The sequence below is a fragment of the Myotis lucifugus genome, unplaced genomic scaffold (assembly GCF_000147115.1).
Source record: "Myotis lucifugus unplaced genomic scaffold, Myoluc2.0 scaffold_131, whole genome shotgun sequence".
NCBI classification, from domain to species: domain Eukaryota; kingdom Metazoa; phylum Chordata; class Mammalia; order Chiroptera; family Vespertilionidae; genus Myotis; species Myotis lucifugus.
The window spans coordinates 3,263,462-3,282,033 of record NW_005871179.1 but is presented as its reverse complement, the minus strand read 5'-3'; the positions used below and the strand labels follow the sequence as shown (position 1 = coordinate 3,282,033).

Sequence of the window (18,572 nt, the reverse complement as noted above, 5' to 3'; positions counted from 1 at the left end):
ATGTTTTCCTTTCCTGTCCCCAGGAGCAGTTCTGGGACGGGCCTCTCCAGCCCCCCACTGGCCACCCAGACAGTCGTTCCCCTACAACACTGCAAGATCCCGGAGCTGCCAGTTCAAGCCAGCATTCTATTTGAGTTGCAGCTCTTCTTCTGCCAGCTCATAGCCCTCTTCGTTCACTACATCAATATCTACAAGACAGTGTGGTGGTACCCACCTTCCCACCCGCCTTCCCACACCTCCCTGGTAGGTGTCCAGCTAGGACCAGCTGTGTATGTGTGTGTGAGTGTATGTTTGGTTTCAGTTTAGCACAGCTTCCCTAGCACCCTGTAGGCTTGGCCTCATGCTGGGCAAGGGAAGTGTAGAAAGAACAGGAAACTGGTGATTTCTGAATTCTCACCCCTAATGTGCCCAGCACCACACCAGGCATTGTAAAAGTGGAGATGAATCTGACAGATTTTGCCTAAAGGAGCACAGTCTTAAGTCCTGTGGGGGAGATGAAGCATAGACATCTGTGAGTGTTTCAAGGAGTGGAAAGGTCTCCATGCAGAACGAGAGGTTCAGGGACAGGGGCAGGGTGATTAGGGCAAGGGGGCTCACACACCACTCTCTTATCTCCAGGGACGTTCCCACTTCCCTCCTCTGGGTCCTGTTCTACTCTAGGTAATTTCCTGTCCTGACTCAGCTGGAGGCCTATGAAGGTCAGAGAGTGGGGATAGTCCCTATGGAAAGGACTGGGCAGGGGGAGGTGGATCTGAGAATAGATTGTATATAGGCAGGGGGCCCCACGTGACCCCCAGGCCTCTGCCCCCAACAGAATTTTCACCTGATCGACTTCAACTTGCTGATGGTGACCACCATTGTACTGGGCCGCCGCTTCATTGGGTCCATCGTGAAGGAGGTGATTGGGTCCTAGAGGCTGGGGACTTTGGGACTCCCTTTCCCCCGGGGGTGCCGAGGAGATACGTGGAGCCCTTCAATCCTGAGGCATTTCCTTGGGGCTCCCTCCGGACGTGGTTGAAGAACATTACATCCCTTTGGCCGTTGGAGTTTACTGGGTGTCAAGGAGGGCTCACCTTGCCAGGTTCTGCCGCGGCTGCTGCCCCATGTTTCCCTGGGTGGGACACAGGCAGTGCTGGGAGGGATTTGGGCACAGCCTCTGGCCTTCATCCAAGGCCCCATCCCGTCCTATCTCACCCTGACCCAGGCTTCTCAGAGGGGGAAGGTCTCCCTCTTTCGCTCCATCCTGCTGTTCCTCACCCGTTTCACCGTTCTCACGGCAACAGGCTGGAGTCTGTGCCGCTCCCTCATCCACCTCTTCAGGACCTACTCCTTCCTGAACCTCCTGTTCCTCTGCTATCCGTGAGTACCCCTCATTCACCCCTCACTGCCTGACACCTGGTTCTTGACCTTTGTCCTGAGTGTAGCTGGGTCAGCAGGCCCCCACACCTGGAAGACTCCCAGGCCAGGCAGCAACAATGTTCTCTCACATTGTCAGACAATATCCCCCTGAGATCAGAGTGATTAGCCTTCTTTCACAGGAGCAGAAACTGAGATGGCATAATTTACCCAAGGTGCCACCAAGGGGGAGTCAGAATAGGACTCCAATCTGAGTGTATATCCCAAAGGAAGGTTCCTGAGGGAAGTGCATGTACTTTGTCTCCTTCTCTCTTCCTTTCCTTTCTCTCTGGTTCTCTGTCTGTCTCTGTCTCTGTACATATCAGTGTTTATGGAAGCTCTTGGTGCCTCCCATGGGTCTGTGTGCATGCAAGCACCTGTGTGTGTCCATGCATGAAGCATGTGTGTGTGTGTGTGTCTGCACATGCATGTGTATATGTCTGTCTTTGTCTGTTTTGGTCACTCTCTCCCTCCATCTTGCCAGAACCCAAATTGTCAAAGATGGAGAGATAGTGTCTGAGAGGAGCCCAGGACTGCCCCTTTCTGGCCTAGGATTGGGGAGGGCTTTGGCAAGGTGTCTACTCTGGCTGTTCATGGGGCAGGCTCCTGGCTGCCTAGGCATTAACAGTTATTTCCCAACCCCTGAGCTTTCTGGTTCATGAGCTTCTCCAGGTTGGACCAGCCCTGTTCCTGGGAAGCTTCATAGCTGGACACTTCTCCCTCTCTACCCTGGTTAACCAAAAGGGCACTGTCATGGGAGGAGCCCCATCACTATTGCTTCAGTTCTATCTAGTTTATAATTAGAAGAGTGACACATGTCATATACAAACATTAAACTTTATAGGAGCTTTTAACATAGAAAATGAAAGTCCACATAATCTCAGTCCCCCAGAAAACCATTATTTACTGCAAGCATGTCAAACTCGAGTTTGACATGCTTGCATATCCTTCCTTTTTGTGTGTGCTAGAACACATACACTTTTGTTTGTTTTTGTTGTTGTGTTTTTGTTGGTTGGTTGGTTTTTATTTACACACATACTTTTTTTAAAAACAAAAATGGGATTGTACTATGCATGGTGTTGTAAAACTGATTACATTTTCCACATAATCATATAACTTGGATATTTTTTCATGGCAATACATATGGTCTACCTCACTTTTTTTAATGGCCTGATAGCATTCTATTGTATAGATTTTTCACAATTTGTTTTGTCTTCTATTAGTAGATTTTTTTAGTTATTCCTAGTTTCTCCCTACTTAATGAGGTAGGGAACATTCTTTTGCATACATCTTTGCACACTTGTTCAGTGTTTTTGTAAAATAGATTTGCAGAAGTAGAATTACTGATCAAAAGTTATGTCCATGTTTTTAAAAATTGTCTTGAGAGAGAGAAAAAAAACAACAACATTGATGTGAAAGGGAAACATTGATAGGTTGCTTCACCTGGACCCGGAACCAAACCCACAACCTGGGCTTTGCCCTTACTGGGAATTGAACCAGGGACCCTTCAGTGTAAGCGACGATGCTCAATCAATTGAGCCACACCAGCTTTGATAGCTATTAGCAATTGACCCTCCAAAATGGTTGTATTGATTTAAATTTTCAACGATTGCCTAAATTTGACCCTTTCTAGTTATTCTCCAGTGAGTCCATTCTCCTTGGATACAGACATCATCCAGTGTTTATATCTTGCATTATTTTTTATTTTTTTGCAAACATAATAAAAAAATCCGCATAAAAAAATCAAGTCCAGTACGCTAAAACCTTATAATGAAAAATAGCCTCCAACTTCACCCCCCAGAGTAGTCCCACTTCTCAAAAACAATCCCTGTCACTGTTTCTGGTGTTAAATGTTTTTGAGGTTACCTCCATAATTCTAGTATCTTTATACCTTTATTTACTCTTTTTAAAAATGTATTGATATTATAGTTGGGATAATAGGTTTACATAGTTCAAATTCAGCAGGTATAAATACTGCACACTAACTGCGGCACATACCAGAGTTGTGGGTTTGATCCCCAGCAGGGGTCGTGCAGAAGGCAGCCAATAGATGTTTTTCTCTCTGTTTCTCTCTCTAAAATGAATAAAAACAAAAATTCAACAGCTATGAAAGAATATGAATGAAAAAGTCTTCTCTTGACTCCTTTTTCCCAGCTACACAGTTTCCCTCCCCAGAGGTAGCCACCAATATTTCTGGTTTCTTGTATATCCTGGAAATAAATATCCTTTGCATATACATGCATACCACACACTCATATATGCACATGCATACAGGTGCACATGCAGTAACAAAATACTTAGTTCACCCTTCCATCCCTACTGTTTCCAGTGTTTGATAAGTTATTATTTTTAGTTTCCTATTGGTTATCATTTTCAGTAATATGAGAATGCCTGTCTTTTTTATTCCATCAATAGTAGTCAGTGTCTTAATTCCTTTTATGTAAAAGAAGAACATTAGGAACCCTGCCATTCCATTTTTTCACCTTCTTCCTCCTCTCACTTCCTGGCAACTATACTCTTATACTGTCAAGCTTGACATTCACACTCTTGTATATAAACACATTAAAGTCTTTCATTCTTTGTCTAAGTCTAATTCTAAAAATTAAAAATTAATAAGTAGACTTGATGTTATAAATATGAAAACATCATTTAGTGTAGGGCCAAGTAGTATGCATAGATGACATTCCTTCTCTATAGTTAACTGAGTTATAATCTTGAGCCTCTTAAAAAAAGAATATTCTAGTGTCTAGGTCAAATGGTTTCTCTTTTCTTACAGTCCATCAAATGCTTAAAATCATTATCATAGTTTAGTTTGCTTCATATTTAGATTGTAACTTTCTTATACAGCTTTTTTTTTTCATCTTGGAGTTTCTAATTGCCTTTTTTTTTCTTGTTGACAAAAGAATGATGGGCCTTCAACATATCCTCAAGTTTATCCAGCCTCTCAATCATGCTACCTGTTGCCTGGAGTTCATTTTCCCCCCAAAAGACATCCCTCCTGGAGCTCTCCATCCTCCTGCTCCAGTCTGGAGTGGTTGCTCTTTAGGCCTGATGTACAGCTCTCAGCCTGGGACTTCCCTACGCTGCCCTCCTGGGTTGGATCCACTGTTTCCTGGATCCCATGTCTTCCTCTTTCTTGGTTTTCTCCCTTATTTTGCTGGAATGAATAATCAGGTAATTTTCTTAACAATGGGTACATGGGAGTTACGTACATTCTGAGTCCTTGCATGTCTAAAATTGTCTTTATTCTGCCCTCATACTTAATTGATGATTCAGCTAAATGTAGATTTCTAAATTCATATTCTCAGAATTTTGAAGATATTGGTCCATTGTCTCTGGTATCCCATGTTTCTAAAAAGAAGACTAATACCAGTTTGATTCCAATTATTTGTAGATGACTTGATTTTTTTCTTTCTGAAGGCTTTTAGGGATATTCTGTTTAACTTTTGATTATTTGAAATTTCACCAGGGTGTGTCTGGTGTGGAACTTTTCTCACTCATCTTATCAGTACTCTAGGATTTTTTTACCACGAGATTTAGGTATTCAGCTCAAGGAAATTTTCTTCTATTATTTCTTTGATAATATCTTTCCTTTCATGTTTTCTTTTTTTATATATTTTATTGATTTTTTACAGAGAGGAAGGGAGAGGGATAGAGAGTTAGAAACACCGATGAGAGAGAGAGACATCGATTAGCTGCCTCCTGCACACCTCCCACTGGGGATGTGCCCGCAACCAAGGTACATGCCCTTGACCGGAATCGAACCTGGGACCCTTCAGTCCACAGGCTGACGCTCTATCCACTGAGCCAAACCAGTCAGGGCTCCTTTCATGTTTTCTATTCTCTCTTCAGTTCATCATATGGTAGACCTCATAGGTTGGTTATCTGTTCCCCTTATATTTTCTCATCTCTCTCCCTTTCTTCTCTCCCTTCCTTCAGTCTTTCTTTCTGGGTATCTCTCTCTTTTCACTTTGCCTTAGGGAGATTCCCTCAACTATATCGTCCAGCTTTTTTATTGAGAATTTTTTCAGCAATCATATTTTTAATATCTAAGACCTCTTTCTTATTTTGATTATTCTTTTTCATGGCATTTCTGTTCTTGTTTTTAAAATCTCTTATGTTCCCTCAATTTTGTCTTTCCTCCTGGGTCAATTTTTCTATTAAGTGCTGCTAGTTTTCTAAATATAGTTGGTTTCTTTGGTTGTCTATTTCTATTTAAGAACAAAGAGCCTGGTAGCTTGGAGTGCATTTTCTCTCCCTCTGCCATTGTATATGAGAATAGGAGATTTGACTGGAAGTTCTGAGTACATGGGAAGGACAAACTTTGCATTAGGATAATTGAGTAAGGTATTTGTTGTCAGGCTGTGGCACCCTTTGGCCAGAAAAAGGGGGGTAGGTGTTACTCTAGGATGCCTAGAATGGGGACCTCAGTTCTCAAACACTTTGTTCAATTTCTTTACAGAAAAATCCTTCAGGGTGCATTGTGTGAGGTGTGTAAGAGATTAGGGGACTGATTCCTATTCATAAATACAGATCTTTGTTTAATCCCATTTGTTCAGCCATGGTTCTCACTTCTGCCCTCTATCATCTGTGCTCACATCAAGCCAGAGCCTTTCTTGGATCACTCTAGGCAGAGAAGCTCCTACCCTCAGTCTAGCCCTCTCATGGCATATCCTAGACCTAGACCTGTGTCATCCAGTTTAGTAGTTTCTAGCCACCTGTTGTTATTGAACATTTGAAATAGGCTAATTTGAATTGAGATGTGCTATAAGCGTAAAATATACACTGGATTCTGAAGATTTAGTACAAAAAAAGAAAGTAAGTAAAACATATTCATAATAATGATTATATGTTGCAATGACAATATTTTGCATATATTGAGTTAAAATAGAGTATTAAAATTAATTTTATCTATTTTTTAATGTGGCTATTAGAAATTTTTAATCTTTATTGTTGAAAGTATTACAGATGTCCCCTTTTTGCCCCCATTGACCTCTTCTAGCCTGCCCTCTACAGAAATTTAAATAACATGTGTGCCTCTCATATTCCTATTAGACAATTCTGCTCTAGACAATGGCTTCCTTCCTCATCTGTCAACATGTTTCCGTCCGCTTTCTAAATTTGTCAGAATCACTTGTGTACTCCTCCCATTTGTTTTGCTGATATGGATTTACTTCCTACTGTCATGTCTTAGGTGGAAAGGATGGGAGGGAATCTGCCATCTTGCATGTGAAGCTGCTTCTAACTTGTGACCTGTCAGAGCAGTCACTTGCTGTCACCACGTAATTTAGTTGATCTGTAGTTCTTAGAGGCAAAATCAGGGAGATTTTAAGTACTTGCCCTTAAGTTTGACTCTGAATCCCTTGTATATTCATGTAAGTGCCCACCCCCTTATTCCCACAGGGATCCTGAAGAGTGTTTTGGGAATTCCATTTCAGTCTTCTTTCCTGTCTGATAGAGTCACTGGCCTATTTCTTTTTCTAACAAAATTATATTGATATATTCTGAGACAGGCACCATGCTGGGGGTTGTTGCAAAAATTAAGAGAGCACTTATGAAAACACTAGCATAATGCCTGGTTGAACATAGGGAATCAATATAAGCTATGTAACTTAAGGCAAGTTAAGGATACTGAGGCTCATAGAGATTAAGTAATTTGCCCTAAATAATAGCATTAGTAAGTGGCAGAGCTGGGATTTTAAAACTGGCCTATTTGACCCCAGAGGTTATTTTCTCAACCAAATTCTCTAAGTTGTTTTACTTAACCTTACCCCAGGAAGAATAGTAGCATCCCCACTTCATTTTATCTATCTATCTATCTATCTATCTATCTATCTATCTATATATATATATAAAAGCCTAAATGACTGAATGACCGGTCGCTATGATGTGCACTGACCACCAGGGTGCAGGTGTGCTCCCACAGCGGGAGTGCTGCTCAGCTGACCGACCTGGTCCGGGCAGCCTACCAGCCCAGTGGCAGCCACTCACTCCCTCAGTAGTCCTGCAGATCCAATATCCAGAGAATGGGCCAGGCTCTGACCGACCACTGGCCTCCTGGAAGTCGGCTTGGGGCACCGTGGCCACTTCCCCTCTTCAGATGCTCTGCTAGGAAGAAACGATATAAAAATGGCCACCAGGTGGCTCCCGAGAACCAGTGCAAATGTCAGTGGGATGGATCTGGATCCCTGGCTGCAAGGGCATCCCACCACCCACCCGGGAGGGCCAATCGCATCCCGTCCCCGTCCCCCGTCCCCCCGACCCCCCCCCCCCCCCCGCACCAACATCCCTCAGGATGGGCGCCAGATGTAGGGCTCACAGCTGGCAAGTGCAGCTGCGGTGGCGGAGCTTCTCCCAACTAGGACTGACTGGACACAAACCCACAGTAGGTGCAGGGGGACTGGGATGAGTGGGAGCAGCAGGGAGCATTGGACTGCCAGTTTTGGCCCAATCCCTGCAGGCCATGCCGAAGGATGCCACCCGTGCACGAATTCATGCACCGGGCCTCTAGTTTTTAAATATAATAAATACTCATAGTATTTATTGATCTCAAAGAGAGGGAGGTAGAGAGAGAGAGAGAGAGAGAAACATCAATGATGAGAATCTTTGATCAGCTGCCTCCTGCATGCCCCCTACTGGGGATCAAGCCTGAAACCCAGGCATGTGCCCTGACTGGTAATGGAACCGTGACCTCCTGTTTCATGGGTCAACACCCACTGAGTCACACCGACTGAGCAGCATCCCCATTTTATAGAACAGAAAGCAAAAACCCAAAGAAGCACATTGCCCAAGGACACTCATTTCCCTTGGAACCTCAGAAAACAGGAAGTTACTGTTGATAAGAAAATGTAGCATTCTCATTGACCCTGACTTCTGGGGGCAGCCCAGGAACCCTTCTGGGGCTGGGTCTGAGGACCTGGGGAAATTGAGAGGGCCCAAGCTAAAAAAAGAAATGCTTGTAAAGAGCATCTACATGATGTTCCATGTACTGTGCTAGGCATTTACCCACTTTTTATAACTATATACCCTTCTTGGCTATGGGTTCGTCTAGTTTTCTCCTCAAGTGATAGGAGCCAGACACTCAAAACACCCCTTGACTAATTAGCTCCAGCCGTAACCTAAGAGCACTGCTCAGGGGAAGAGATTTGTACTTTTCAAGGGCCCATTTCAGTGCATGGCACATAATAGACACACAAATATTGTTCCTGAGCTGCCCTAAGAGCTGTCTAACATATGTACTCAGCAACTTATACCTCCGTGCCATGTACATTTAAAATGAATTACTCATGGTACTTATTGAGTATCTCTCCTGATCTTTGGTATCAGACTATTCTGGGATAAATCCCAGCTCTGTTACTTCCTTACTAATTGTGAACCTTGGGGAATCCATGGTACCTCTCTGAGCCACAGCTTCTTCATCTGAAAGGGCACAAAACAACGGGACCTAACGCACAGTATTCTTAGGAGGAAAGAGAAGTGAATGCGTGTAAAGGGCTTAAGACAGTGTCTGGAGCATAGGTGGTGCCCAGTTACTGTGGGCTGTTAGGAATGCTGTTAGTTGTCAATAGACTGTGAAGGCAGGGACTCATCTCTCGCTTCCTGCTATATCCCTGATGCTCGGCACACACTCAATGCTAATACATGTGTTGAACAACTGATCATTGGATGGGAGGATGGATGGTTAGGAGGACGAGTGAATTCTCCCTTCAGAATAGCTAAGAGAGCTAAGGCCCAGGGAGGAAAGGACTCTCAGTGGCTGAAGGTTGGGATCCTGGCCCATGGGCAGGCCTGCCCTCACCAACTGTCTTCCCCCGCAGGTTTGGGATGTACATTCCGTTCCTGCAGCTGAACTGTGACATCCGCAAGACAAATCTCTTCAGCCACATGGCTTCCATGGGTCCCCGGGAGGCTGTCAGTGGCCTGGCACGGAGCCGGGACTACCTGCTGACTCTGCGGGAGACGTGGAAGCAGCACACGCGGCAGCTGTACGGCCCAGACTCCATGCCCACCCATGCCTGCTGCCTGTCGCCCAGCCTCATCCGCAGCGAGGTGGAGTTCCTCAAGATGGACTTCAACTGGCGCATGAAGGAAGTGCTGGTCAGCTCCATGCTGAGTGCCTACTATGTGGCCTTTGTGCCTGTCTGGTTCGTGAAGGTGTGTAGCTCAACCCAGGGAGGTAAAGGGCCTGCCCCCCAGGAGACCTCCTGCTTGCATAAATAACTACTATTTTTTTTATGAGATTCTGTATGTTCTCTCAAGGGCTAGAGTGACTGCTGCCTCTATTTTTAGAGTGGAAAGAACAAGGCTCATTGAGAGGAAGTGGTCTGCACAGGGTCACCCAGCCAATGAGGAGGACATGCATTGTTGTTGATAATACTTGATAACAAAGAGCAGTGACTTGTATTTTAATTTGGCTGTTTTGGTACAGGCATGTCACAGTGTCCTGCTTTATCATTAAATAGGAAAGCAGGATTCATCCAGATCTGAGTGACAGCAAAAGCCTGTGTTCTCTCTCTAGCTTGTGTGGCCTTCTGGGAAAGTATTTTCCCAGCTGACTGTAGGCTGGAAACATGTATCCAAGGATGGACCCTACTGAATAATTTGAGGTCGAGGTTTTAAAGTTTGTTGAGCACCTACAATGTGATAGAGCTTTCATGGGTATTATAGTCCTCCAAATGCCTCTCAGAGGTGGTTGGTGGTTACTCTTATCTTCATTTAACAGATGAGGAAACTGGAGCATAGAGCAGTGAAATGACTTGCCCAAGGTCACACAGTTAATAAGCAGCAGAGCCAAGATTTGAACTCATGTCAGTTGGACTCCAGAGTCTGTGCCTGAACTTGGGAGCCAGTGTTCTGGCTCAGAGTGGTGGGCAGTGGGAGCAGTTTTTCTTTGTAAAAGACTAAGCAGTGGGCACAGGGTCTAAGCCAGTGATGGCGAACCTATGACACGTGTGTCAGAGGTGACACGCAAACTCATTTTTTTGGTTGATTTTTCTTTGTTAAATGGCATTTAAATATATAAAATAAATATCAAAAATATAAATCTTTGTTTTACTATGGTTGCAAATATCAAAAAATTTCTGTATGTGACACGGCACCAGAGTTAAGTTAGGGTTTTTCAAAATGCTGGCACGCCGAGCTCAAAAGGTTCGCCATCACTGGTCTAAGCCCATGATTAAGCCTTCTTTGTTAGGTGTTAGATCCTTGGTTTCACGTCACCCTGAGTTCTCTCCGGGTTTGATCTTCAAGGTACATAGAATCAGGGAAGGGGGAAGGAGTGAGGACATTATGGGCATCCCAGGCCTTTCCCACCTCTTCCTGCCCCCAGAACACTCATTACTATGACAAGCGCTGGTCCTGCGAGCTCTTCCTTCTGGTGTCCATCAGCACCTCAGTGATCCTCATGCAGCACCTGCTGCCTGCCAGCTACTGCGACCTACTGCACAAGGCTGCTGCCCACCTTGGCTGCTGGCAGAAAGTGGACCCAGCGCTGTGCTCCAACGTGCTGCAGCACCCGTGAGTTGCCCTGCCCTTCTCTGCCCAACCCTAACCCTCCTGGTCAGAGTCTGGAGTCACTCACCTCTTTGCTCATCAATGCATTCATTCAGTCAGCAAAAGGTTATTGAGCATGTCTTGTTTGCTAGACCTTGTGGCCAGAATAGGGTATGGCAGGGCCCAGGACGGACACGTTCCCTGTCCCTAGGTAACTTGTCGTGTACTAGAGATGGGAGGGGGCAGGCAGTAAATTCATAGACTCGTGGACTTTCGCATTCACTGACTACTGTTTATTCACCCATTGACTGATTTGCTCATGCATTCATTCTTCGCATCACTCCCTCTATCAACTGCTTACTCATCCATTCAGTCATTAGGTCACCTACTCTTCCAGCAGACATTTATTTCTACCTAATCCATACCAGGCTTGGTGCTATATATTGGACAAAGAAGCTTGGCTTTGACCTATAGGCAAAGGAGAGCTATGAAGGATTTTGAGTAGTGGAGGGACCAGTTCCAAGGCGTATCTTAGAGACGTCAAACTGATAATAAGATATGGTGTTATGGTGTTGGTGCTGATGGTGAATCTTGGACAGGGAAGAAAAAAAACAGGGAGGAAATTACTGAAACAAGATCCTTAAGGAGTTCAGTCTGGTGGGGGTGATAGCTGTGTACAAAAATAGGATGAGTGGTGTGAAAGAGGCCCAGGCCTAGGATATTATTGCACCCAGAACAGAGGCAGAAGTTACCCTGCTTGGGAACCCTGAGGTGCTAGGCTGTCTTCCCCCAGCCTGGCTCATTCTTCATGGTGCCTAGCATTTCACCACAGTGCATTTCACCCAGGTTATATGGGTTTTCCTGCCTGTATTGCCCCAATAGACTGAAAGCTTCTCAACACGGAGGCCACTTCTGTATCACATCTGAGTCATGGGCCAAGCACAAGGCCTGGCAGAGAAGAGGCCACTAGGACAGGTGTGTAGCGGTAGGCCCACCTAGAAGCAGAGATGCAAAGGGAGGCCACAGAGACCAAGCCTCTTGGTGTTGGCCCTCTGTGCCAGTCAGGGCCTTTCTCAGCCTCTGTCCAGGTGTTCCAGGAAAGGGGATGGGCATTGCCAAATGGGCCAAAAGGGGGCTCTGAAGGGAGGGAGGAGTAGAAAGATAGAACATAGCAGAATATGAGGCTAAACCTGTCCGTAGCTCACCACAATCTGCAGATAACATCCAGGATCTTTCACAGGCTTCCCAGCTGATGAGCTGGGTCCCGCCAGCCTTTTCTACCTTATCTCTTACCATGCCCCAACTCATACTCTGCTCTAGCCAGACCAAAACTCTTCGAATCCTTAAGCTCTGTATGCATTTTTATATATAGGTTTTTGCACATGCTGCATGTTTTGCCTGCCACATCCTTCCCGACTTTCTTTTCCTGATTAATTCCTATCCATTCTTTAGCACTTGAATTCCTCTAGAAACACTTTCCTGTCCATCTAAGTGCTCCCCTATGCTCCTACAATCCCATAATACCATGATCATTGCACCAGCACTTTCTGCTCTGTTTGCTTAGTGACTTGCCTGTCACTCCAGGACTAAAGCTCCTGGAGATCAGGGTCCTTACCTATCAGGCTCTCAGCCATCTCCTCATTCCTAGTTGAGCACCTGGCTTATAATAGGTCCACAGTAAATTTTTTGTGTATAGTCCTTTTTTTTTTTTAATTTAAACATTTTTATTGACTTGAGAGAAGAAGGAAGAGGGAGAGAGAGATAGAAACATCAATGATGAGAGAGAATCATTAATTAGCTGCCTCCTGCACGCCCCACACTGGAGACCGAGCCTGCAACCCGGACTTGTGCCCCAACCAGAAACGAACTGTGACCTCCTGGTTCATAGGTTGTTGTTCAACCACTGAGCCATGCTGGCTGGGCAGTCTTTTTTTTTTTTAATATATTTTTATTGATTTCAGAGAGGAAGGAAGAGGGAGAGAGAGATAGAAACATCAATGATGAGAGAAGCAGGAAGGTGATGTAATAACAAGAGAGCTATTTTTAGGTATTTCCCAAATCGAAAGGAAGACAATGCACACATGCAGAACAAGGACAGCCATGCCAGCATTGATCGGCTGCCTTTTGCACACACCCTACTCGGGATCGAGCCTGCAGCCCTGGCATGTGCCCTGACCAGGAGTCGAACCATGATCTCCTGGTTCATATGTCAGTGCTCAACCTCTGAGCAGGGCTATCCTCTTTTTTTTTTTTTTTTTTTAAGGAAAAATTTATATACAATTAAATGTACAAATCTTTAAGATTTTTAAAATTGATTTTTCAAGAGAAAGGGGGAGGGAGGGAGAGAGAGAGAAACATCTACGTGAGTGCAAAACATCAATTGGCTGCCTCCTGCATGCCTCCCGCCAGGGATTGAGTCCCCAACCTGGGCAAGTGTTCTGACTGGGAACCAAACCAGCAGCCAACCTTTCAGTGCATGGGATGATGCCCAACCAACTGAGCCACACCAGCCAGAGCTGAAAAGTATAAATCTTAAAATGTATAATTTTTTGAGTTTTGATAAAGGCATGTACACCCATGTAATCTAGCCTCCATCAAGCTACAGAACATTTCCAGCCCCTCAGAAAATTTCCTCGTGATCCTTCCCAATGACCACCCCAACTATCTTTTCACTTTCTTTCACCACAGGTTAGTTTTCTGTTCTGCAACTTCATATAAATGAAATCTTGAGTCCAGATTCTTTAATTCAGCATATTGTCTGTGAGATTCATTCGTGTTATCGCATGTAACACAATAACTTTTTTAAATGAATGAATCAGCAAGGCAGGAGCATGAGATTGAGCTTCTTCTTTTTTTTTTTTTTTAAATATATTTTATTGATTTCTTACAGAGAGGAAGGGAGAGGGATAGAGAGCTAGAAACATCGATGAGAGAGAAACATCGATCAGCTGCCTCCTGCACATCTCCCACTGGGGATGTGTCCGCAACCCAGGTACATACCCTTGCCCGGAATCGATCCCGGGACCCTTCAGTCCGCAGGCCGACGCTCTATCCACTGAGCCAAACCGGCTTTGGCGAGATTGAGCTTCTTGCAGACAGTGATTCTCAGTCCTCTGGCCCGGCACCCTTGGGGTTCCTGAGAGATTTCACAGAACGTCGGAAGAAAGCGCACTGGTTCCACCACCTCGTTCACATGGTCACTGGGGCCTCTATGTGCCAGCCCTTGTGTCGTGCTGCGAGGACAGAGGTGCATTGGACACCATCCCGTCCCTTAAGGTCTCCCAACCTTTGAGACATACAGAGAAATAAATAAGTGGCAAAACATTGGGGAAAGTAGATCAGTAGTAGGGGTTGGGGGGAGAGTTAAAGGATGCTGAATTCTATGAGGAGTTGGAGGAAGGCTTTCTGGAGGAGTCTGGGTTTTAAGATGACAAAGAGCCTTGGCTGGTGTGGTTCAGTTGGTTGTAGCACCGTCCTATACACCAGAAGGTGGCAGGTTTCATTCCGGTCAGGGCACGTGCCCAGGTTGCAGGTTCGATCCCCAGTTGGGGCACGTGTGGGAGGCAACTAATCAATGTTTCTCCCTCCCTCCCTCCATCTCTTCCTCTTTCCCTCCCACTATCCCTCCCTTTTTCTCTCTGAGATCAATTTTTTTAAAAAGATGACAAAGAGCTTGCCAGAAGGATAAGGCATCAGGAAGGGCAGTCCAATTGGAGGGGGCAGCTTGTACAGAGACATGAAGCAGTAAGGTATGCTGGAGGAACTAGAAACTGAGCTACATGGTGGCAGTCATGGAAGGCCATGCAGGGCCTCAGAGGACTTGACCCAAGAGCACTGGACAGCCTTCAGAGGGTTTTGAGCAGAAAACAGTCAGGCTCAGTTTGGTATTTTACAAAGACCACTTAGGCAACTTGTGATGGACCAATTGGAGGCTACAGGTAAGACCAGATGAAGAAGATTCACCTAGAGAGGGAAAAAGATTTTCTTGACACTCCCTCGGGCGTTAACGTCGGCCCTAGACCTTGCGACTGCCAGCACAGTGAATTTCTCATGGTTCTTACCCCATTTTACAGAGGAGACAACTGACACCCAGAAAAGGAAAGTCACTGTGCTGAGTCATAGAAATGAGAGTAGAGCCCTGGTGGTTTCTCCTCAGGCCCAGTCTTCTGGTCACCCCTGTTGTGGGTGAGCTGGGCATAAAGCGCACTGTTGGGCTCTGCCTCCAGGTGGACTGAAGAATGCATGTGGCCGCAGGGCGTGCTGGTGAAGCACAGCAAGAACGTCTACAAAGCAGTGGGTCACTACAATGTGGCCGTCCCCTCCGACGTCTCCCACTTCCGGTTCCACGTGAGTCTCCTCCCGGGAAGGAGGGTTGGGCCTGATCTAGAGGGCAGGGGGGCCAGAGGGGCAGGAAGGTGATATCATAACAAGAGAGTTATTTTTAGGTATTTCCCAAATCCAAAGGCAGACAATGTACACATGCAGAACAAGGACAGCCATGTCAACCACTTCATAACTGCATCTTGCCTGGTAGCAGATCATTGAAATACTGGGTGGAGGTGGGAAAGATGATACAATATAAGGAAAGGTTCTTAGTGATAAAAATAATAACTATCATCATTCCTATTGTGTGCCAGGCAAGCACTTCCCATGCACTCTTCCATCAGTCTTTACCAGAACTTTGTGTGTATGAGAGAAATGCCAGGGCTCTCCCCGTTTTTGTTTTTGTTTTAATATATTTTACTGATTTTTTACAGAGAGGAAGGGAGAGAGATAGAGAGTCAGAAACATCGATGAGAGAGAAACATCGATCAGCTGCCTCCTGCACACCCCCTACTGGGGATGTGCCCGCAGCGAAGGTACATGCCCTTGACCGGAATCGAACCTGGGACCCTTCAGTCCGCAGGCCGACGCTCTATCCACTGAGCCAAACCGGTTTCGGCACTCTCCCCGTTTTTAGATACTAAAATCAGCTTAGAGAGTTTAAGTTGTTCAAGGGAGCCTTCCTAGGAAATTTGAAAACTGGAGGTAATGACACTATGGAAAAGGGCTGCTCAAAATCATCTAGGCTAGTGGTCTGCATTTTATTTATTTATTTTGCTATCAAAATCCTTTGTCCAATACAGTCATAGACTAAAGTCCAATGTATAGGACCTCATGGCACTGCTCTATTTGCAAGGGTTGGGACTCCTTTCACTCCCACTCACCGCTGCTATAGTCCCTAAAATAACCTCCTCGGAACCTGGGGCTCTAAGGAACACAGTCTGAGAAATCATAGATCTGGGTAATCCCTTCGTTTCACTGTAGAGAAACCTGAGGCCCAGACAGGGAAGGGACTTACCCGAGGTCCCAGAAGCCTCTCAGCTGCAGAGCTGAACCTGGCATGCTGGTCTCTTGGACTCCCATTTCCTGCTACTTCTCCTCTCCTGTGAGCAGCTCTTGAGGTTTAGGTACCGTGCCTCTTGCAGAATCTGGATCCCTAGACATTGATCACTCTTTTGAATTGATCAGAAATTTTTTGCTACACTCTACCTTGCCTGGTAAACACCAAGTAAGAGTGAGGAGTCACCAGGTCCCCTGGAAGCTTCTGACCTAGCTGGCAAGTGCTATACATGAAGTAATTGGTGACTCAGGCTGTAGAGTCTGTAACTCCGCCTATATAATAAAAGCCTAATATGCTAAGTATCCGGTCGGCCATTCAACCAACCAAAGCGTAATATGCTAATGATATGCTAAGGCCACTCAACCACTTGCTATGACATGCACTGACCACCAGGGGGCAGACAGTCAACCGGTTGATCAGTTGCTATGAGGTGCACTGACCACCAGGGGGCAGACATTCCAACTGGTAGGTTAGCTTGCTGCTGGGGTCGGGCTGATTGGGACTGAGCAAGACAGGCGGGACACGCCTTGAAGCTCTCCCATAGTCCCTCACTGGCTGGCCAACCTCCCACATCCCTCCCTGGATCCGATCGTGCACCCGTGGGGGTCCTTCGGCCTGGCCTGCACCCTCTTGCAATCCGGGACACCTCGGGGGATGTCAGAGAGCCGGTTTCATCCTGATCCCACAGTCCAGGCCGAGGGACCTCACTAGAGCACGAATTCGTGCACCGGGCCTCTAATATATCATAAGATTCTAATTGGTTCAGGTCTTACAGTACCCAGGAAGATCACATATAAAATCTGGTCTGATTTTAGACCAGAAAAAAGTTTGAGAGGCAAGCAAGACCTCTCAAGAAAAGCTTCCTGGAGGAGTAGAAGTTGAAAGGATCTTAACAACATTATGTGGGGAGCAGTAGCCTTGACAGAAGGAACACCACAAGCAAAGGCAGAGAGGCAGCAAAGTCAGTGCCCAACCCTCTGAAGTTTTCCTTCCCAGCCCACTGCATGGGGCCCCGAGAGCTCGTTCCCTTCACTGGCCCACCCAGCCCAAGAGGCAGGTTTCTGGAGAGTACATTCCAGTCCATCCTGCTCTTTCCTGGGCAGTTCTTTTTCAGCAAACCTCTGCGGATCCTCAACATCCTCCTGCTGCTGGAGGGTGCTGTCATTGTCTACCAGCTGTACTCCTTAATGTCTTCTGAAAAGTGGCACCAGACCATCTCACTGGCGCTCATCCTCTTCAGCAACTACTACGCCTTCTTCAAGCTGCTGCGGGACCGCCTGGTACTGGGCAAGGCCTACTCATACTCGGCCAACCCCCAGAGGGACCTGGACCACCGGTTCTCCTGAGCCCAGGGCAACCCCAGGGACAGCACCCAGGCTTCAGCCAGGGGATCCCTGGGAAGGGGCTGTTGGGGAGGGAGGGGGGCGGCAAAAAAACCCAAAAACTGACAAAAAAAATCCACCAGAGCTTTGTATTTTTGTTACATACTGTTTTTTTCTTTGATAATTGATATGATTATGAGGAAAAAAGTCCTATTTTTATACTCCTAATAAGCTTGTGTCCTGAGTTTCTTTCCCTTCTTGCCTGTCAGGCAGAGTGCAGTGGTGTGTGATTCTGGGCCAGGAAACCCCACGTGTGTCTTCTGGGGCCTGTGGGCTCTGCCTTCTCCAGTGGAGGGGAGACGAGGCACGAGAGGTCATGGTAACAATGAAAACTGCTGCTAGCTGAATGCTCACTGTGTACCAGGTGCTGCTTTATGTGTATTACAGGCCTTGTCTTAATCCAACCTTTATGACAACCTTAGGAGGTGGGTGCTGTCACTCTCATCTATAGATGAAGAATGAGCTCAGAGAGCTATAGTGACTTGCCCAAGGTAACACAGCTAGGATAGAGCTGGGCAAAAAAAAAACAACCCTCCAAAATACGACACTACTACCCTAGCAGAATGTGAGGTCCTGGTTCAGCATGCAGTCATGGTGCCCTGTTCTATGCCAGGTGTTGTGGGAGATAGTGAAGATACCAAGACACAGAAACAAGTCGTACTACACTGGGATGGTTATAACAGTTACAAGGTACACAGTAGCACAGAGGGAAGAATGTGTAATGTTCTCTGGACTTCTTGGAGGAGTGGATAGCCTGAGTTGCATCAGCTACTTCCTAGGTGGACAAGAGGGCAAAGGCACTTCAAGCGGAGAAAAGGGCATGTGCAATAGCACAGATTTGGAACATCTGGTGTATTTGGGGAGGGTAAGCAGGATGTGGTTCCTGGAGCAGGAAAGATAAGGAAAGTGGGCCGGGGGTG

The 18,572-nt window shown here is 46.0% G+C and overlaps 1 protein-coding gene across 8 annotated transcripts in view; it reads left to right on the top strand.

Annotated features, from left to right (window-relative positions):
• Positions 1–17,820, top strand: part of TMEM39B (transmembrane protein 39B) — a 20,588-nt gene extending 2,768 nt beyond the window's left edge. For 3 of the 8 annotated variants that reach the window (XM_006094251.3, XM_006094253.3, XM_014460509.2), the window contains exons 3-9: positions 24–243; positions 815–898; positions 1,205–1,359; positions 9,213–9,549; positions 10,724–10,911; positions 15,114–15,234; positions 17,374–17,820. In XM_006094251.3, coding sequence (XP_006094313.1) covers positions 24–243; positions 815–898; positions 1,205–1,359; positions 9,213–9,549; positions 10,724–10,911; positions 15,114–15,234; positions 17,374–17,616 — 1,348 coding nt within the window. In that variant the 3' untranslated portion in view covers positions 17,617–17,820. Of the gene's footprint in view, positions 1–23; positions 244–618; positions 699–814; positions 899–1,204; positions 1,360–4,444; positions 4,570–9,212; positions 9,550–10,723; positions 10,912–15,113; positions 15,235–17,373 lie in introns of those variants that run through there. The other 5 variants (XM_023758519.1, XM_023758518.1, XM_023758521.1 and 2 more) reach the window with 5 other exon arrangements.
• The last annotated feature ends 752 nt before the right edge of the window (positions 17,821–18,572 follow it).